The following is a 21,508-nucleotide window of genomic DNA, read 5'->3' on the forward strand; positions in this document are numbered from 1 at the left end:
CCTGAGGTTATGTGCACTACCAGCCCAGCAGCTTCTGATGAGCCCGCCTTTTGCAATGATTGACTTGCCAGCTGTAAGGAGACAAAGCCTGATCTCCAGGGTTTTAAGAACAGACTCGGATGTTTGGACTCCAATTTCCGCGCCGATGCCACCAGGGAAGAGGAGGAGCTCACCAAGTATGTGGGGCCTGTTCACTTTCCTTCAGCTCTTCCTTTATGTACATGAACCGGAAAGTCAGCCTGGTGGATATATGTGAAGCATTTTGATTGCTTTGGCTACTTTCGATCACAGAGGAAGATATAAAGCTCGCCTACCTCTGAGCTCTGGATATCAGCGTGAATGACTGGGGGGGAGCCTTTTGAATGAATGGGAGTACTCGAGGGATCATCTAAGCTACCAAGGCGCGATCCTGGACGTGATAGTGACGGCCACAGTCTTATGCGTTGCAGTAATCAGGTGTGTTCTCCCTCGTCTACTGGCAGCCAAACCTTTCGCCTGTATCTCGGTCCTCCACGGAGCCGTGATGATACCTATTAACCAGATGTTATGCGATAGGTTCAAAAAGGTTGTACTTCAAATTAACCATTAAATGCTTAAATATTAGAGGTATAGATGGAGCGGTCAAAAGATTTTACGCAGAATTCGCCTTACATATATTCGATACATCATTCTCTCGCCCATTCTGTCCTGCGTGTTGTACCCCATCAAACATATCGGGAAGCCCGAGTATGCCCACAAATTGGCTTTGCCGATGGAGAAAGGTTCAATATCTGTGTACACTTTTTAGATATAGCCTCCTTCCATTAAAGACTGAAGTTGCACCCTAGTGAGGTCTTGGCTAATAGTCTCTCCTCCTGACTGTAGTGCTTCTTCCATCCAATCTAGACACAGTCGATCCATTAGTATGAGCCGTTCGTGCTCACTTCGGTAGATTGGAGTATAGTTGGATAGCTCGCCGTGGAGGTAATATTGGAGCGATATGGTTCCGGATCTCATGATCAATTGTTGAATGGCGGCAGGGAGGTATAGTGGTCGTCTTTCACCAAGCCACTCCACGATGTCGTCAACCAGATCAAATGTAAGTCTCCAAGGGACCAGAAGAGCTATATGCGGGAAACTGAAGATCTTGTCAGCCAGAGGTGTTTTCTGCCTTGTAAAGTTGTCTGGGCAAGTCCAGGTATCTAGCAGCTTTGCGCAGGAGGAAAGAACTTTCGCTTCGAGCTGCAACACCTCCCAAAAAATCCAAAGAAAGCACCTGGCTTCTAAGTATTCCGTAACAAAGCTAAATGTGCCAGCTTCCAGTCCAGAGCCAACGTCATCCAGAAGTCGTGTATCATCCTGCGACCAAACAGCAAGAGGCACGCTATTAGTCAACGCTTGAAGCGCTGAAGTAACAAATCTTGATAAAGCTTGATCCCTTCGACCGTGCCAGAAACGGGTGTTGACCAATGCCGCGGCCTTTGCAAATGGAAGATCTTCGGAGGCTAGAACTTGCTTCGTGCGTTGAAGACCTTGTGTAGTTCTTCTCAGCCGGTTCTTGGCCACCTCCCTTGTCCTGTTGTGAGAGAACTCAGGCCATTGTGAAGTGCAAAGTGTCACTCTGCGAAAGTGTCTTATCTTGGGTGTTCTTGCCCTTGATTGACTCTGCGGAACGGGGCCAATTTGTGTAATTCTGTCAAGGATCAGTTCCCTAATGGTTTTCGCTTGGTCTGCTGGACCTAAGAAACGAAACGTGAATGCCGCCCTCCCACTTGACTTTATGTTGTTAAGAGCAATTTGAGTGAGCGGATCGGGCTGGCCGTTATATGAATCATGAAAGCGAAGCCATAATCCACACCTCCTGTTGGCACTAGCAGCACATCAGATTTGTCAGTTCTTGACGTATAGGCACTGTCTTAACGTACCATTCTAAGGCTTGACCATGAAAATTTGCGACTCTCTTGCGACGACATGCAGGACACTCTGTGTCGTGACTTCCCAATTTCGGAAAGATCGCACTCATTAATACGAGCTCTCGACACTTGATAACATCTTGAATGGGCCTGATGCCGGGGCTATTGCACAGAATCTCTGAAAAAGACTGACTTCTGTGCAAAAGATAGCGGTGGTTCTGGATAATCTCGTGTCCATGATGGCCCGGAGGAAACATTTGCAGAAGGATTTGATGTAGTGCCTAGAAGGAAGAGCCATTAATAGGCCGATAGAAGACATGATGTAGTACATACCTCCCAGGAGCTGGCAGAAAAGAAGTCAAACCTGTGAAAGACGCCGAATGGGTCCTCAAGATCAAAACTGTTCCTCATAAAGAAATTTTCCATGAAAGGCCTGCTAGCAGAACTAATGAGTAAGGCTCTGGAATACTAATCAAATAATATTTGGAACATAACTAACTTTGGAAATAATTGCTGCTTCATGGTAATATAATTCAATTGAGACAAAAGGTCCTGTCGAATTTGTTCGAGCTTCTTTGAGTGGAAAGGCCACTTGATCTTTTGAAGACAGCCTCGTATATTCGTCTCGCGATGTCGGCCTAGGAAAGGGCGGAGTTTTCTGATCTTCTTATGAAACTCAATCAGTAGTCGGTTGATTTCCCTAGATTCTCGTCGAAACAGCTTCTTATGTTGTGGGTCGTAGGAGGAAGATGCAATAAACCTACTCAGCTTCTCGAGGTCGCGGTGTACTCTTTCAAAACGCCCAAACTCATCAACTGCCTCCCCATGGAGAAGAGTGCTGACTTTCCAAATGCCTTTGCCGGTGACAACAACATCTCCGACGCCGACACCAAATGACATCTTGTGCGTCTAATAATGTTCTTATTGCACGTAAAAGTGTTGAGATTCTTGAACGAAGCCAAGATAGAATCCTGTCAATTTATTTCATCAGAGTCAGGGCCCTGAGTATAAGGAGGGTGATATAAGCACTTATGCTATTCACACTTGTATTGCCTCCCGCCCGGTTGCAGTGCGCTTTTCTGTAATGGTGTGTTGCAATTTGCTATCATTTGGGCTTATATGATTATGCGTAAGCATGTAGCAGACAGAAGTGGCCTCTCCTTATGTGTCACAATATGGTTGGCTGCTAAAATCTGTGTGTATGGCCAATGTGCGTTTCTGGCGCTGTATCGTAAACGAAAAGGGAATATTGCAGTATCAGTCAATCTTTGCGGGGGTAGCCGCTCTTGGCGCAAAATTTCGGCTTGAATGGTTTTTTTTCTTTCTCTGTTTTCTGCGTAAATGGAATCATTATCCCGTCCTACGCGTCCTACACATCAAATTTCAAGGATCACTGCAGAGGGCCGGGTTGCCGCAATTTGTTGTCTGTTTCCCATAGGGGTAGAAATTATGCAGCCAAGCCCCCTTTCATCTATGCCTAATGCGGCTGCACAACCAATAGTCATGTTTCAAAAACAGTCACTGCTGCACATCGGTTCTTTCTTCGAGAACCGCGAGTGGCGTCTCTCCCTCAGTACTACTAAAGGTGTGATTTGGCCAATATTCAATAGACCGTCTTAACAAGGCCGCACGATCTTCCAACTTTAAGCTCCAAGATATTCCAGCCACGGAAGCCCGTAGTTCGGCTTCCAACAGTCGTCTCCACATTGGGTGAAGCTGACTTTTGAGCACACATCTGAGAGTAGCAGATTGAGCTAATTTGCATATAGCTACGCTATATCCGACATTGACAAATATTTTACAGAGGCTTCTAGCAGTCACCTGCATACTGTGTTCTATATCTATTCAGAGCCTTCTTCAAAGGTCTGACTCACTCAAACATATAAACGTACCCCAGAGCTATGATATGACAATTCCTTTAACCAGGCGGTTTTGATCTTCAAAATGCGCTCACAATCATCGCGGTTCACAGACAAACCAAGTGAGCTGACCGAATAATCGATGAGGGCTGAAAGTCAACAAATCTATTTACAATGCAATAGACTATGACGTCATTCCCTTCGCCCAAAGAGGTCGTCCCAGCTTCGTCTCTTAAAAGACGTTGAATTGGCTAAGATGAAATGATCCAAGAGCGATAAGATAAGATAAGAGTGATAAGATGGAACGATAAGCGTGCACGGGCCACAATCACAGGCAACTTTGACTACACTTCACCTTACTCTTATGCGTGCTTTGATGCGATGTCAAGGCCACTACAGGAGCAGCATAGGTTAATGAGTTGGCCATTCAATTCGCTACTGGCTGCTCGGCTTTAAAGAAATTTGAGTGTTTAGGTGAGCACCATTGGAATGAATTGTCCATGCAGCTTAAAAATGTTTGACATGCCGCCTAGAAAGCATTGTGAAGACAATTCAGGTGATGCCTTAGCCGGTTTTAATGCTAAACTCTTTTAGAATGACGTGCAAACTACGTGCTGGTGATATCGAAGGCTATTTAAGTCTTGTCTTTACTTACTGAGCAATTATCTTACAGAGATATTCCCCCCCACGACGTAAAAGATGCTGGTTCCGGGTAGTTGGTTCTCACTCAGGTCATCGACAAGCTCAACATCTTTAATCAGTGAAGGATATTTATGTTCTGTGTCTTCACAGCATGAAGCACCAAAATCGGCGCTGAAGTATTGAGCAACTTGGTCTGGTCTGATTTCCTTGGTGGAGAGTCCGGATTTCCGGAATACAAATTCCGTGCATTGGAACATTTGTCTAAAGTGGCGAATTCCCTACGATTGGGGGGAAGGGCCTTCACGGCAGAAAGCTTTACCGAGCTGTGACTCGCAGATGTCCCGGTCGGATTATGGCCCGTTTTATATGAGTGATGGTCGCTTCTGTGAGTTCCTGTTGAAGGCAGAAGGCCCGCCCCTCGGACGGTTTGACGTCGGGTGATTGACTTTTGGTAGCTCCAAGATTGGTATTAGCCGATTTCTGAAGCTAGGTTGGCAGTAATTCCATTTTCACAAGAACACAACCGTTTGGTTCCACAGCAGCTAAATCGGCTGCCGTCAGGTCGTGATGCCTTTCTCAACGCCACCTTCCTCGCGGAGCCCGCTTGTCTATCGCCATAGCAATAGCAAAGTAACAAATCTTTGATTTCGGTATCTGGAGATATCAATGCCGGAAATGCGCCGCGTTAGACTCCGACCTTAGGGACGACTATGTGGAACCCCACGATCTGGGAATGAGAGCCCGGCAATTCCTGCTGGGTACTCCGCGCTTGGCGGTTCAAAATCGGTATTCCGGACTTCGGCAATGATTGCCTGTATCTCTGGGCTCCGGAGACCATTACTGATATGATTTCTGTAAATTCCGTTCTGGAATCCCGATATCCGGAAGATCCAAAACCTGCTATGGGCTCTGCCGGAAATCAGGGTTCGGTATTATATAGTAGTTAATTAAACATCAATGACCGTCCTATATATGCAAAAAGGTTGGGGTTTTAAGTTCTTCTGGGAGGTAGTGTAAGACACTTATTCTATATAAATTCAATGCCCGGAACACAGAATCTGGGGGATAAAAACAGAGAGATGGTGGAGCAGAGAAAGCAAAAAAAGTACTTCGTATCAGTGAATTACGTCTTGAAGGCTGGTAATAGCCCGCTGACAGACTCAAGTCGATCTATAAGACAGTTGCTTACCTAAAAGTTCAGGCCCACTAAGGTTACAATATAAAGATTGTTCTACCACTACCAAGGAGCTATATGTATCTCAGGAGGCGCAATATGATAATGTTTTGCAGACCCGAAGCAGTTAAAAAGTCGAAATGTTAGTCATTACTATTAGTTCTCGTCTAACTATAGAGTTGACAGGCGCGAGATTGAGACTGTATGAAATAGAGGTAACTTCTGAATCAGACTATCTAAGCTAAAGAAAACACTTCCTCCTTATGCCTAGGAGTTTCAAACCTTATGGCTTCCCCTTCCATAATACCATGGATATAGCACTCACCCACAAGTGAGTATTTGCCCTCAGCTTCTTTTCTTACCACAAAGGGCACTTCAGACCCATAAAAGATACATACCAAGTCTCCCTTCTGAGCCCTCATTGGGACATAGCCTACTAACCCAATATCGGTTGCAGCAAAGCGGCGTGACGCTGTTAGGCTGGTAAAGGCTTCAAGGCCTTTGATTCCCTTCGACCGATCCCTTTGCAAAAGATACTCTGGGACAACATCTACTTCAAGAGTTTGACGGACAAATGATGCAACATCGTCGAGGATGAAATCTCGAAGGGCCTGTTTTCCATCCAGAGTCCGATTACAGACCAGAGTCCGCAAGAAAGGTGCCCAGCTAATCTTCCCAACTGGTGTTCTGGGAAATGTACGCTTGACCACATGGGTTATAAAGGGGTCACGGCAATGGGCCAATCTTTCTGTCGCCGCCAACCAGATGTTCTTCGCCTCTTCGATCATGTGCTTGTTGATACCCAGATGGCTCATTGGTTCGAAGTTATAGACATGGGCATTTTCGCCGGCAAAAGTGTCTGGTGTGGCAGGTGACTCGTTTCCGATTGTGTGGAGCGTGTCGACGATTTTGCCCTTCACGTGGAGAACAGTCTTATCGTCGGATGTCCATACCTGCTTAGACAGACTTGCACTTGCGTTGAATTTTACCTGGTTTTTGGTTCCGGTGAGGCTGCTTTGAGGATCAAGCCGTTCAAAGTCCGGCACCCAAGAAGGCGAAGAGTACTGACTATCAGCTTTATCTGAGCTGCTGCCAAGAGCTCGGAGGCCATCGTTCTCTAAAATATCCCAGAGAACAAAATTACGGAATACATCTCCAGGTGAGAGGGTTGAATCCTTTCTAAGATAGTTGCTTCTTATGTCCTGGGTCGTCACACCAAGCATGCCGAAAATCTTGTCCTCAGATCTTGTGACCAAAAATGAACGGCTGTCGAGGATCAAGTCAAGAAGCTTCAAGCTGTCTTGCGGTTCATGGTAGAACCACGATCGTGGGGAAAAGACCTTCCACTTGTGGTGAAGGACTGATCTTGCTGAAGATATCAGCGATATACCCGAAATAGTGGTGTCCAGCGACTGATAGGCGGGAATATCCTTAAAGACTTTCTTGTGCCCGGCCATCCACTCCACCGACCTCTCAAATACCGGCCACGGAATGGACTGCTTCTCAATGATGACTTGCCCGCGCTTCGCCAGCACGGCCTCTTGGAAGACCCAAGTGCGCTGAAACCAAGGACGGCGGAGTAGGTTGATGATTGGAGTCCAGTTGATTTCATCTTTTGTCAACATGCACCATAAAAAGTAAAAGGGCCGGAGAGGATTCTTCGATGCCAAACTTCTCCATTCCAAATCGGCCCGATGGATGGCTTCTACGGCGCCTTCGACAGAGGGGTCCATTTTGCCAAGGTATATGAGCACTTGTGAGGCTTGAGAGTAGATCTCGCCCATAAGCTTCATCTGAGATGTTGTCTCCTTATCATCAGATTGATTGATACAGAGCCGGTCCGTCCAAAGAACGCGCTCGCGGTCTGGAAGGCGCAAGTCGGATAAGGCATCATGAAGGTTGATATAAATGACCTCAGTATGTCCTGAGCAGTTTATGGGGCAAGTAACAGTTCCATCCCCCCAGTGATACGACAGAGCTTCGTACCTGGTGTTCCAGGAAAGTTCAGCATGAATAAGACGACACTTAAGTTCTTCGCCAGGAGCCCCTGGCTCAAGTATAAGAAGTCGGATCTCCTTCTCCCGGGTCATTGGCTTGTAGATCGTGTCATTGGCATCATCTGGAGGCTTAACTAGCTTCGGTGGTATTATACGGAAAATGGTAGAGTCGACAATGTCCGCGATTATACCTTGATCTCTGAGTGGCTCATACACGTATGGAACTAGTAATGAGAAAGCAATAAAAGCCACAACCAGTCTCATTTTGGTGACCCGCGGGACTCTGGAACGCAGAGCAGTAAATCGTCTATCGTGGGAGAATTGGCGCGCGTGGGTCAATCCATTCATTATCTGTGGAGGTATGTTTTTGAAGCGTGCATTCATCGATGAGGTTTGCGGGAATGGTGGCCTAGAGAATGGTCGTAGCAACGGGTAAGACCCTCTTCGGCCAACGCCATGTAGAGCCTGTGTTTGACTTGCGAGTAATGTCCATTGCCTCGGCATTGTGAAGGAAAAAAGAGTGTTTTGGAAATCAAAGCGGTAGATTCAATTTATCAGAGAAACGAAAGAAAGACTCTAACATAAAATCGAAAATTAGCCGCTTACTAAAATAGCAGAAGAAATGTACTGCACCTGACCCTTGGGGTATGAATGACTTATTGGGCATTGCATTTGAAGGGAGGTTCGCGGTATTTTATGTCTAGTCTTGCATGATCAGCGTCCCCCCACCACTTGTCCGCTGGACGAAAACACCCTCGGGGTGAGGACCAATAAGACGATGGCTTACAATAGAATCGCTGATCATCTCCCGAAGCCCGTCTGCTGTATTTCCTCAAACCATAGAGCCCGGCAGAGCATATGGTACGGACAGCATCCAATGGCATATGTAGGATTGAGGAGTTGATACTGTCTGTGGGGATACTGCCCAGGGTAGGAGGCCTCGCCCATCCCACCAAATAGAGACACTGCTCGGTGAATGGTTCGATTACGAGCCGCGTCTTGGCTGTATTTGCTTTGTGACAGAAAACAATGACAACTCATCAAGGCGTAAATTCGTAACCTTTTCCGTGGATATTAACCGTTCGGTTATATTTCTAGCCCGTTTCTACTTATTTTATGACTGAGAAGTGTGGATCGAGTAAGATATTGTGTATCTTATATCACTATCTTGTGCAATAGGGTTTAGCTTTTCAAGCCTTCTTTAGCACAGCTGTTCTTCAGCAAGACGTAGTCGCGGGGTAATAACCCATCTGCAGTATTAATCCTTTCCGGCTTAGCACATATGTTTTCAGCTGGCAAGTTATTCTATACTGCAGTTAGATGTAAAAAATGCAGGCTGTGTAACCACAAGAAGTAACCTGATTAGTGCGGCTACTTATCTTAACTGTACCACTTCCAATATTGAGGCCTCCTATCTGCAAGTGGCTGTCACCCAAGGAATAACCATGCATTGTGCATCATTTTGGGGCCTTTCCGTGTCTACTTTGAACACTTTGTCGTCGTTCTTCCTTGTAGCTGGCTTCTTTATTGACATGTGTAAAGCTTCGGGTCTTCGTATAATATTCCGACGGCATCTGGAGCATTACGAAGCGCCTTCTCATAGCATGAAGAAAAGTCATAATCGGCGCGCATTATTTAAATGTGGAAGAACTTTCGAAATGTGATACAGAGTAGCGAAGTCAAACATCTGAGTGAGGTTCAACGAGGTTACTGTAGAGCATAGAATGAGACTGGTGGTGAGCAAGCATGATGATTCTTATGCTCGAGAAAAGAATGGAAGACGAGGCGATGCTGATCTTCTGCCCTTCATATATCGTGCTGCTTTGTTCGTTGGCTTTATATATTGGTATCATTGTTGTTGATAAGCAGTACAAACCTTGGCTCTCGGCTCCAGACATCGAGGTCAGGGAAGATGAACCTGTGCCTACTATCAACCGATCTATGGGGATGAATGCAACCTATAAGGTTGACCTTCAGGCTGCAAATACAGGTAATATATAAAAACACGGTATTTTTTGCCTAATATAAGCTTCTACCCAAAAGCTTTCATGCTGACCATTACTATCAACCGATCATTTCACCGCAGTCACATCCACTGCCTGGCACTGGAAATCCCCATCTCGGACCAGTGGGCAGTGGAAACCAGCCCGTAGTCTTGATAAGCTTCACCACTACTCTGGGTTTTCTTAGACCTAACGACTCATGACTGACATGTCGTTGCCGCTGTTGGCGACAAAAACAGGCAACAAAAGCCAATCTATAAGGAAACAATAGCGAGTTAACTAATAATCCTCTGCTTTTCTGGCATGAACTTCATATGCGGGCAGGAGTACCAGCTGCTTCTTAGAATGCCTCTTAATATATGTCTCTATTCTCTTAGAATACTTACCCTATAAGTATCTTACTCTCATCAGTAAGTAGATTGCACGGGATGATATCAACTGCTTCTGCATCTAGCTGCCATCGGTGCTCCTTGGGAGGTAGCCAGATTTGATATTGGCCAGCTTGCCCACCAGCAACCAGAACTTTAGCGCCTGGCAGGGCTAAGTCAAACAACCATGCTGTGAACTCATATATCGTTTCGATCTCTGACAATTCTGAATGAGAACTTGGTACCCCTTGATCTGACGACAGACTGAGGATAGCTACTTCTTGAGGTATATGATCCCTAGCTAGCGCTGGCCTGCTAGGAATGATGAGATAAGTCTTCTCTCCGTCTTCGATGTCAGGCCCAGGCTGGGGTTGGATACCGATAAAGTACTGTTTGCCATTTGCAACTGCAATGGTGAAATAGCTTCCGGTCTTATTTATGGCGAATGGCCGCGTGCTGATGAGTGCTCGGCCCTGATACATCAGTCGGCCATCCGGCTGACAATGGCAGGAACCTTCAGCAACTTTGGCGCCTCTGCGAAGCAGTGTTCGGGGAATCCATCTGCAATTGTCGCGGCGCAGTCTTTCGCTCTGGATAAACAGGATGCTCAAGGGCAGAGTGCCGATGGAGGTGAGGAGTATGCGTATCCGCTCTTCGGGAGAGCTCTCTCTTAAAATGGCGTCGATATCCGTGCCAAGAGTGGTTGCCAGACAGACAGCCTCGTCCTCCAACCGTGTAAGGTTTCGCGTTGTAAGGCTGGTAAACATTATCCGAAATAATTCAGCTGGAGTAAAATTGTTGCTGCAGCGATGGGAAGGAGGCAGACTTCCAAATGAATTCAGTGAAGCATTCGCAGTCATTCGGAAGAAGCGAGATTTGTTGTATTGGTCGACTCTCGAGACGAACGAACTTGGCGGAGCCTCGCCCGCATGAGCGATGGGCGTCTCCGACGCACTCACTGGATTGTCAAGGCTCCGTCCTAGGGTCAACGTCTGCCATAAACCGTGTAGAGCTCGCAGATACTTATTTGGACTACGGTCACCCGCGAGCGGAAGAGACGGTAATTTTCGAATCTTCTCCCAAGTCTCTATACTCTCAGCATCTTCGAGTTTGGCGCCAAGCTCTATCATTCTATAGCACGCTGGATCTCGCAACTTCTCATACCTGTCCATCCACGTAGGGATGTCTGTATGATAGTACAGAGCTTTATGCCAGAACATTTTCATCTCTAGGCCGACGTGCTTCAACTCGTAGAATTCGTCGGCAAAGCAGAAGCAGAGAGACTTTGAGAGGCGACCTCCTGTAGAGTCCATAGTCTAGACGCCCAAGGTGACCTCCAAATTCGTATCAGGACCTCCTCGCGTTGAGTATTGCTCATCGTGTTCATAAGCGACTTGTCGAGAACCACGACCTTCTCGGCGCCCGAGTAGATGCTAGCCATTTTCTTGATTTCCTGCTTCCGTTCCTGCTCGTGGCCAACTGGTATGCAGAGTGTGTCGATCCAAAAGTGAACGTTGTCAATGTCGGGGCACGACTTGCTTGCCGAAAGCTGCAAGTAACTCAGCTGGCATCTGGGGAGTGCATTCTCCCTTGGATTCCCCATCCCCTCAGACCAAACGTGGGATATAGCGACATATGGGGGCGTGGGACCTTCATCCACGCCCGTCTGGAAGATACGAAAAAAAGGCCAGTCGATCCGGATCAAGGGAGTACCGCCTCGCCGGACACAGGAGAGAACCAGGTTAACTGCGAAACCGTGGCTTAGCGAGATCAGTTCGCTGTCGCAATCCCGGTCAAAAAGGTGCCTCGTCTCGTACGTTGACTCGTCCACCTGATACCCGACACACTTCTCCGTAGTACACTGTGAGTGGTCTCCGGGAATACCTCGACGATCGAGAAAGGTGAGGTACCAACGAAGACCCAAGTTACCCTGTGATAGGTATTCCCTATCACAGGTTTCCACTTGATATGGGCAGTAGCCGGCCCTCTCCAGGAGTTGGGAGATAATCGGGTCGCTATCATAGGAGCTTGAGAACTCTACCTTGTTAAGGAGTCTTTCGTGGGTGCTTGCTTTGTCAACGCGAAATAGTGGTTCGCTATCAGCGCCAACAATGGGAACGAAATTGCTATATACCGTCGGTAGTGCTTCGCAAAGAGTCATTCCCAGAATTTTAATAGAAAGAAGTACTGCCGCCATGGTAGGGTATCCAGGTGCCCCAGGGTCGTCCAGATTCGTCTCGGCAGTAATAGGTCAAGGCAAGTGTCTCGTTTTAGACACGACGTCATCGGCTATCACTAGTACGCGCACAATCTGATCCAGGCGCTCAAACTTCTCGGCGGCTGGTTCATCGGCCTCGCGAGCAAGCCAAAGATATATGAGCATTTCAAGCTTCAGGGTAGTTACCACGGCGTAGTCACGGCCCTCCTCGGCTTGGATAAAGTCCCGTCAGTCGAATTCGATGCCACAGATGTGCCCGAATATTTCCTTCATGAGGCCGAAGAAAAGCCACGACTGGAGATATGGTGCGAACCTAGTGGCTTTACAATCAGTGTCAATGAACTTTTTCGCAAAGTCAGATAATCGAGAACCGTCGTATTCGAAATCCTTATCGTATAGTTAGCGAATCTTGAATGAATGGGCATGATCTTGTGTTACAACGTCGTCGCCGATGACTCGTACCAGGTCGGCCCTCGGGCGGTTAAACGTGTTCTATAAATTGATGCCGAGAGAGAGGGCTTTGGCAGTTGTGGACAATGATCAGGTTACAGTTGTAGCCGAGAATAGCGCCTCTGTACCTCACTTCTTATATTTTTCTGAGGGTGAGTAAATGCCATAAGAAGCTTGCTGGTGATGGAGAAAGACGAAAAAGGGATGGGGACCTCGGGCTGACTCTCCGTCTCTTACAGACTCTTTCTGTTAGTGCGTTGGTTCAGCTGGACTGGGTTGGCGCACTATTGAGCTGTGCATGCAGGTTTCTGCAAGCCACATGCAAAATAATACCTCGTCACAGAAGGATCCCGTAATCAACATTGGGGAGACCATGTCGTGAAATGTGACTGGACATCAACAACACGCAAGAGAGAAGAGGAATCTTTCCTGGAGCACCAATGGGCACCTGATGCGTCAGCCCATAGTCTCTCATTTTATGCTATTCCCAAGCGGGAAAGATAGAGTGATTGTCCTCACCAACTTACATATGCTCCCTAGCGCTTTGTATTCAGAAGCCATGATCAAGGTTGCGACCCTTTTTTGTTGTACAAGCAAGACCCTGTGGCTAATTCGTACCTGCATACTGAGGGAAGAGACAATTTAGCTCCAATCAGGCAACTATGGATCGTCTCACCGCCAGGTCTATGCATGCACGGCAGAGAGTTGGGTCGACTCATCTTGTTGTTTGCGGGGATTGAAAATATGCAGCCAAGTTCCTTTTCATCCATGCCTGATACAGTCGCGCAACCAATAGTTGTACTTTAGAAATGGGGTTTACTTGAGCGAACAGTCCTAGATATAGTTCCAGGGGTTGATGTCAAGTGGTGTGATCAGCTTACTGTCAAACTGGCTTTGGCAAAAGATCACCCCTCGAAAAGCCCGTACAAGCAGGCGTTAGATGGTAGGTTCAAGAACACTAATTCTCGGCAAGGCTACAGGCATCAAAGCGGGGTAAGATGATGTTATCTTGTGCGGCCTATATGGCGAACCAGTTGCCTTGTTTTCGGGCCAGATTATTTGGAGTAGATAGTGGCTTGCGTATTACGCGGTTGCGCAAAAACATTATTGCAATACGCGTGGCCGTATTAATTGGCTATATCAGGCATAAAACTGGAGGCAGAGTTGTCTCAATGCCAACTTGTTCTTTTGCCTATCGCACCACAATTCAGGACAGAATGGAACCCCTAATAAGTCTTCTATCATCTGATCCTGAAGATGACAGCAATGGTAGCAGGTCTCTAGCTATCCCCTCTTTCAATTTCATCTTACCGAGCCGACCAAATACTCCCTTACCCCTTGGTGAGACGTCGTATTTGGGGTCAACAGGCTTACTGGATGAGTCTGTCAGTCATGAGCTGGGCCTCAATGACCCAATATGGTCTCTAGACCTGACTATCGACAACACCGAGCAGCCAGAAGCTGCTGATGGTTCTCACTTTCCAATCGAAGCATCAGGACCTTTGTTGATGGTACCAGAAATCGAGTCACTTGAACAACAATTGAGAGGTGCCATATGCCAGCATGCCCACAAAGAGTCCAAAGGATTTCTTCCTCTTGACAAATTGAATGAAATAGTCATCGAAGATTCTGTATCCGTTGCACTCAGAGAATGCATGCCGAATTTATCGCATGATGATGCACAATTTCATGCAAAAATGATCTGCCCAAGATCTCAGCGAAATCACAGGGAACCATCCTTTCGACGCATCTTCGCGATATTAACAATAATTCAGCAACCACAAGAGGTCTTCGCCTTTATGGAGAATAACATCACAGACCTTGACCTGCCTCTTGTCAAGGTTCGCGGGGAACACAAGGGTCGATATGAACTGAGACGGAAGTTCCAGCCAAATAGGCCTTTGGAAGGTCTTGACAAGTGGTCGCCCTTCTTGATAGACTCGTTTGAAGGGTGTCAGTGGATGATGATGTCGCCTTTTTTCTCGTGGGAAAACAAACGGGCTGTCCGCACATGTTTCCTCGCAGACCAAACTATCCTCCCTTTCATAGAGGACTCTTCTCGTGACGTCGACATGGAGGATGATGAGGATTTCCAAGGAGGCCACGGATCCATCTTCAAAGTCAAGATCCACCCAGCGCACCACAACTTTCATCACATCGCCGTACGTAAAAGGCTTCTATTGCATTGACCGACATTTGCTAACTATTGTCCCGCAGGAAGCTCATGACTCTGACTCTGCCTTTGCGGTGAAGCGCCTCCACTCTCGCAGTCGCGAAATGTTCTCAAGAGAGGTAGATGCCCTCAAGCGACTAAGTGGCCAGAAGCATATAGTTCCACTTCTGGCTACATTTGAATACAAGAACAGCTATCATCTTCTCTTTCCGTGGGCGAACGCAAACCTGCGGCGATACTGGGCCATGTTCCCCAGCCCATCCATTGATCGCCGTTATGGGCTTTGGGTAGCCAAACAGTGCAAAGGCATGGCTGAGGGGTTGAGCATCATCCATGAGCCTCCACCCGACCAGAGTGACGACTATGCCTACGAAGCTGCCTTGCAGCCAAGCCACAGGCAATCACAGTCGTCACAATCTTATGGCAGACATGGGGATATTAAGCCAGAGAACATCCTTTGGTTCAGGAACGGGCCCAACACTGACATCGGAGTCTTGGAGATTGCTGATTTTGGACTTACGCGCTTCCATAACAAAAGATCCCGGTCTAATATTTCACCTGTTAGAATGGGGAATTCTCCGACCTATCGCGCTCCAGAATTTGACATGCCTGACGGACTCTTGTCGAGATCATACGATATATGGGCGTTGGGATGTGTGTATCTTGAGTTCCTTACATGGTACTTCATGGGTTGGGAAGGCGTCATGGAATTCTCCGCGTTGAGAGAATACAAGCGAAACAACCTCGAGGCTGACGATGCTTATTTCGAGCTGACCGGGGCTCCAGAAACAGGCAACATATGCAGCAAGGTTAAGCCTGAGGTAGTCCATGTGAGTATTGACTTGAAACTGTTACCGCTTCCCGTTCTATCCTGACATCTGACAGTGGGTGGCATCACTTCATCAACATTGGGCTTGTTCGCCATTTTTCCACGATTTTCTCGATCTAATCAAAGACAGCATGCTAGTTGTTGAGACAGATGGTGAAGTTCCGGTCCGCAGAGCCACAGCAGCCGAGGTTAAGCAAAGCCTGGTTCGGTTCTACAATCGATCCGGGTCAGATGCAACATACCTATATGGAGCAAATCCTCTGAATCACCCTATCAATACCAGGCTCTTCACTGGGTCGGAGGATGGGTACCCAATGAGTCGTGAGAATAAGAAGCAATCAAGCACTGTTGCTGGCCTAGAAACCGGTATAAAGTCCAACTCGCCTCCGCGACCGACTTATAGGATATGGGATCAGACTCCACTTCCATCAAACAGAAAGGCCAAGACTCATCATGTAGGCCGGAGAAGCACCACTGACGGCAGCCGTGATTCATTATCACTTTTTCAGCCAGGATCTAGGTCAACTTCCTTCAGTGAAACTTCTCAGGCTTTAGCATCAACTTCTTCCAGTGATCGAAGCCATCGCCCCGTAACTGCAACACAGAGGACCCAAGACACAGCAGGCGGCGATACAAAGGACAGTAACTACCCGTTAGCTTGCCCCTTCTTCAAACGTGATCCCAGCAAGTATGGACAGACATGTTCCAGAGGCTGGGTCCAGTTTCACCGATTGAAGTTAGTACCCTTCTTTATAGATTGTGCTGGACAGGATGATAACGATTTATAAGGGAGCATATATTTCGAAAACACTGTACGCCAAGATACAGATGCTCACGCTGTCTGTCATATTTTGATGATGGTGCTGGTCTTGAAAAACACGTTTGTTCTGTGGAACCTTGCATATTGCGGGAATCCATAGAAGTTGAGGGCATAAACGCTGAACAGGAACGCCGCCTCCGCTCAAGAAAGCGAACCAGAACGGAGACCGAGTCAAATGAAGTAGACCGCGAGGCACAACGATGGCGCGAGATGTACAAGATCATCTTCCCAGATGCTGATGCGCAGACAATCTCCCCGTGTGAGTAGCAACAAAACAACGGCCTATGAGGCTGGTATCTAACAAGACTATATGAAGATAACGACTGCAGCCATGGATCTTACACGGCCGGCGTCCAAGCCCCAAACCTACTCATGATGATAAGCCACTTAGCTTACGGTTATGTGTCCATTTATATCCTTCTCCATTTCTTCTATCCTCTTCTAATAGTCTCCATCCATTTGTCACTTGACCTTTTCCACCATTCGTATATCTGCCTCCACTTTCTGAGTAGTTATTCCGCTTTGCATAATCCAGTCAAAGGCCTTTCCAATGAGCCAAGTGCTGATGATAATAACTGCAACTGAGAGTATGATATAGTGGACTACTGGGTCGTTCCAGATATTGTACTCATACTTGGCAGGGAAGAGATATTTGGCAAAGGCGAAGTAGTAGTAAGCAACATAGTAGCTTGTCTTGAAGATACAAAACGCAATCATGTCGTCATCTCGATGCCTCTCAGCAAAGGCTGCCAGTTGCTCAATTGCGTTGAGAGGGTGAGACCTTTCCCATACCCAATGAATGCCTCCTCCTAGTACAATAAGGATGACGAGGACTCGACGGCGACAAATCTTGTTTCCTTTGATGATGATCCTCTCGAGCAAGCCTATGAACCACCACATCCCTGCCACTGGGATAGAAACGAGGTACCAAAACAGACCTATCAAGGGGCTGATGATCAAGGTATGAAAGCTATATGTTATTCCTCTGAGGATCCAAGAACCACAGCTTCTCAGCTTTCTAAAGCAAAGCGTCACAAAGCGGCGGGTCTCGGTTGACGCCATCTTCCTCCACTCGATACTGTACCAGCCAGTGAGACCGAGAAAAAGGAGAGAAGAGATTCCAATAAAATATCCACAATACTCATACCCAAAAATAGCGTTAATGTCGTCCAGGGATGGCAGGGTAGGTAGATCGTATTGTGTCAACAAATCATTCGTCTCGTCGAAGTAATAAATGCCGGTAAAGAGTGCAATAACAGCAGTAGCATACATGAAGGAGGCAATGACCCTCCAGTGCCTAAGTATGAACTTGAAGCAACTCCAGATGGCTTTGGAATGACGCAGGTAAATTGTTTCGACCACGTACCCAGTATTCTGGTCATTGGGTAGAGTTTTATCCTCCACAAGGCCAACCTCGATAGATTTCAGCGACGACTGACTAGCAGTCGTAGATGGATGTGCATCTATATCCTCTATCGGAGTCGCGGATCGAGAAGTTTCATATTCCTCGATTGATGGTGTTGAGATTCCAGAGGATAAAGCGACATTAGCAGGGCTCGAGGTTCCAAGAGACGGAGATTGTGAGGGTGGAGGACTGGGCAGACCAGTTACACCTTGTTCCTCGAAGCCGCTTGACCAGGGAGATTGAGGGCCTGAAGAGCCGGGAGTCGTTGGTTTGGAAGACTGAGGTCGCGGGGAATCCTGTGAAGCAGATGGGGATGCGGACGGGGAAGCAGACTGGGATGCAGACCTCGCGTTGCGGCGAGACTTCCTGTGAGACGAATTACGAGTCATTTCGGGTGATGATAAAAATCTTGTAAAGAGAAATTGTCGAGGGCTTTTTGTTGAGCTAAATGTTCAAAGTGAGTATGTACTTAGAGTGATTGATTGTTGTTGTTTTTCGAGGGTATGATCACTGGAATTCATCAGATATTAAATAGTTAACTCGTATCGTTACAATTCTTTGCATTCGTCGCCTTTAGTCTCAGTGCTTACTGAACGTCAATGGCCTTTCAGATGCTGAACAACAGCATTCTTTGACCTGCAATAGCCCACAGCCACGGTAATGTCCAAGCGCAGATGTTTAGAGTACAATTTGGCTAAAATTGGCCAAGGCCGAGTTCCATTGACTGGGTTTATTTTTAGCGACAACAACAACACAATGCACCAAAGAAAGAACAGCGCTTATCTTCAGGCACGCCTTTGTTCAATGGTACTGAACAGCGCGGCCGACTGGGATAGAGAGAATATGTCTGTTACAGAGTAAATGCTGTAATATAGAGTCATTTCGCTGGCTTTTGAGCTTTTTGCAGAACAATTGCCCTTTGTTGTTGTCAGCAAACTCGAGATCTCGGCTTATTTCATTCAATCACCAAAACTTCAGTCCGGATGCAAATAGACGGCGCTACATGATCTCCTCATAACGCCTGCAGATCGACAGCAGCATCAATATCAGACCAGAGAAAAGCCTAATGATGATTTCACTCGCCGATCCTCCCTTTTGTTCCGGGGCCTCGTAGTCGGGGATGAGTGCGTGATGAAAACTAGTGCAGCGAGATTGCATTGACTCGGGGACTAAGAATAATACATATCGGATGCATCCACAGGCTCTACAGGATTTGTTACTGACAAGCACCTCTGAGTGTGCCGCCGATGACAGACTCGAGCATAGAGGGTCGACTAATATAGTGTACCGTTGCTAGTGGATCTCCATCTTGGCTACTTTACTCGCGTCCTTGGTGCAGCTCGCGTAGCAGCCTGCCTTTCCCCAACTCACTTCAGCAAGCTCTCTGAGTCCCCGCTTCGTCATTCACAAGCTGCTCCGCTTTCTTTAAGCCCTCTCGACTGGAGTGCACTCCCCGGCTTGACAGAAGGCGGTTTACAGGCCATTCCTATACTTGTTTTCTCCACGAGCTTCATTCCCATGCAGCGAATTCGTGACCTTTTGAAATCTCCTCTCTGTCTCTATTACCATTACCTCACGCTCGTATCACTTCTGAAATTTCGGCCTCTAGTCCTTTGGATATCGCATGCAAGATAACGACCTCGTCCGCCACAGTGGAAATCCGCGAGGATTCGCAGCTCGTTTTCCTGCTGAGGTTGAGGTCCAGATTCAATGATGGGTTGTAATTATTGGCGATATTCTTCTCAAAAAGTCTTCAAGAATGGTATCTACCAGGCGGATCGCACGTGCCCGGACGGCTACACCTACGACGGAACTGCTGACGCCTGCACATATGTTACAGAGCTTCACTGCAGCTCTAGCGCCAAGGGCTATTGCAAGGAAGGCGCTGACGACTTTAACGCAACGTTTTGATCGTTGGAAGTCACTAAGGCTGCGTTCCCTGATGGTTACGAGCACAAGGAAAGTTACTATCGCCATCCTTCTGAGATCCCTGCTTGCCCTGATCTCTGTGACTCCGTCGATGGCAGATTTGTCAAGTAACCGTGCCGCAGTGGAGTATCGGAAGCTACAACAAAGGGAAGTGCATCTTGTGTGATCCAACCTGTCCAAGGGGAAGTGAATTCAGCGGCAAGGAATGCATACTTATTGAGCGAGCTTCTTGCCCTGATGGATCCAGACTTCTTGGCAATGAATGAGTTTCTCTGAATCAGGCGACCTGCCCTCAAGTTCAACGACAGGAAGGAGGCGCCTCCATCCACGAGGCATCACCAAAGTGTCCTCCCAACACGATGCTCGATAAAGGTGCCTGCAAGCACCCTGACATCCCCATATGCAAGCCTGGTACCAACTATCTCGATGAGCACTGCACCTTGCCCACTACCCGAAGCTGTCCTAAGGGCAGCATGATTAGCAACTGAAAGTGTATTGCGATCCAACCCCCGCAGTGCCCCGAGAGACATAAGTACTGTGATGTAACCCATAGTTGTGTACCAAAAGGGCCCCCTAAGTGTACAGACGGCCTTGTATGAGGCAGGTATCACTGCGTCAGCCAAAGACCGGCGCCGTGTCCCCAGGGCTACACTCGGGTTGATCCAACGTGTACCAGCGAGAACGACCCCCAGTTTAAAGAGGGATTTGTCTTCGATGTTAGGTCTCAAGGCTACATTTCCAAAGCTGAGCCAGAATGCCCTAAAAGGCTTAGCTTTTATGGAACGAAGTGTGCCTCTCCATGATCTCCAGATTGTACTCATGAATGGACCAAGTACGATCCTCAGACACAATCTTGTATCGTCGCGCCACCAGGCTGTTTCGAGGGCACTGACCTCAAGAACGGCGACTATGCTGAGGGCAGCACTGCAAAGCCCTGACAGTGCTGGACTGAAGGATGATTCCTGTGTTACTACCAGGGGTCCTGAGTGTGAGAGTAATATCACCATGGTTATCGATAATATGCAATCCATTGTCGATTAGACCCAACAGTAGATATCACTTAAAGTCGATACATAGCTTGATCACAAACGGCCCGTAACTAATCTCGTTATACCCATTTCGTAGAGGGTTCTGGCAGCCTCGCGCTGGTCCTGAGGGGTGACCTATTTGCGTTACTTCAATCGCTTCATTTCAAACCTGCGATCCAAGTGAAAGCGCGTGGCGCGTGGCTGGTTATGATTGTTAGTTGGTAAGCGGCTTATGATAAGCCGCTTATCAAAGACGTCAAGGACGACGCTCATGTAGCAGCAGGTCTAAATATCAATTCAATCCTTATGCTTCTAGTCCTTGGCTCTCTAATAATATTGAGTGCTATGCATGGAATTTCATAATTTTCTATCCATGGCAACCAGTTAATCTTGTTGGTAAGGAGCCTTGTAGCTACTACTTCTAACACCTTCCGGAGCGCGACGTTTGGCAAATACCTTGGTCTGTCTAGGGTAGGGTATAAACGGACTGAGCCATCTTAAGATGACTGGTAAGATCACACTTATGAATGTTTAAAATGAAAACGGCGAATACTGGGATTCTGCAACCCTGGGTAGAAGAGAGCAACGAATGAGACACGGCCAATTGTCATTCTTACGATCTTCATTAACTGCAAATCATTGCACCCCCTGAATTGTCATGTTTCCGCACTAAATGGGGGACGGCCTGATGAATCAAAAAGCTATCGGCGCAGTCGCACTG

The 21,508-nt window shown here is 47.3% G+C and overlaps 5 protein-coding genes across 5 annotated transcripts; 1 reads left to right on the forward strand and 4 right to left on the reverse strand.

The window, feature by feature from the left end:
• Positions 1-783: 783 nt before the first annotated feature.
• FMAN_15387 (uncharacterized protein) lies at positions 784-2,792 on the reverse strand (the record flags this gene model as incomplete). The annotated part of the gene is made up of 4 exons (XM_041824991.1): positions 784-1,849; positions 1,905-2,173; positions 2,226-2,325; positions 2,392-2,792. The coding sequence occupies 4 exons, from the start codon at positions 2,790-2,792 to the stop codon at positions 784-786; spliced, it is 1,836 nt and encodes a 611-aa protein (XP_041690416.1).
• Positions 2,793-5,803: 3,011 nt separating this feature from the next.
• On the reverse strand, positions 5,804-7,828 carry FMAN_15388 (uncharacterized protein; the record flags this gene model as incomplete). The annotated part of the gene is made up of 1 exon (XM_041824992.1): positions 5,804-7,828. One exon carries the CDS (start codon positions 7,826-7,828, stop codon positions 5,804-5,806), a length of 2,025 nt encoding a protein of 674 aa, XP_041690417.1.
• A 2,121-nt stretch (positions 7,829-9,949) lies between these two features.
• Positions 9,950-12,132, reverse strand: FMAN_15389 (uncharacterized protein; the record flags this gene model as incomplete). Its single annotated transcript, XM_041824993.1, has 2 exons — positions 9,950-11,121; positions 11,184-12,132. The coding sequence occupies 2 exons, from the start codon at positions 12,130-12,132 to the stop codon at positions 9,950-9,952; spliced, it is 2,121 nt and encodes a 706-aa protein (XP_041690418.1).
• Positions 12,133-13,820: 1,688 nt separating this feature from the next.
• FMAN_15390 (uncharacterized protein) lies at positions 13,821-16,692 on the forward strand (the record flags this gene model as incomplete). Its single annotated transcript, XM_041824994.1, has 4 exons — positions 13,821-14,765; positions 14,821-15,606; positions 15,662-16,341; positions 16,434-16,692. The coding sequence occupies 4 exons, from the start codon at positions 13,821-13,823 to the stop codon at positions 16,690-16,692; spliced, it is 2,670 nt and encodes an 889-aa protein (XP_041690419.1).
• A 195-nt stretch (positions 16,693-16,887) lies between these two features.
• FMAN_15391 (uncharacterized protein) lies at positions 16,888-18,219 on the reverse strand (the record flags this gene model as incomplete). The annotated part of the gene is made up of 1 exon (XM_041824995.1): positions 16,888-18,219. One exon carries the CDS (start codon positions 18,217-18,219, stop codon positions 16,888-16,890), a length of 1,332 nt encoding a protein of 443 aa, XP_041690420.1.
• Positions 18,220-21,508: the final 3,289 nt, after the last annotated feature.

Source organism: Fusarium mangiferae (assembly GCF_900044065.1).
Source record: "Fusarium mangiferae strain MRC7560 genome assembly, contig: FMAN_scaffold019, whole genome shotgun sequence".
Taxonomy (NCBI): Eukaryota; Fungi; Ascomycota; class Sordariomycetes; order Hypocreales; family Nectriaceae; genus Fusarium; species Fusarium mangiferae.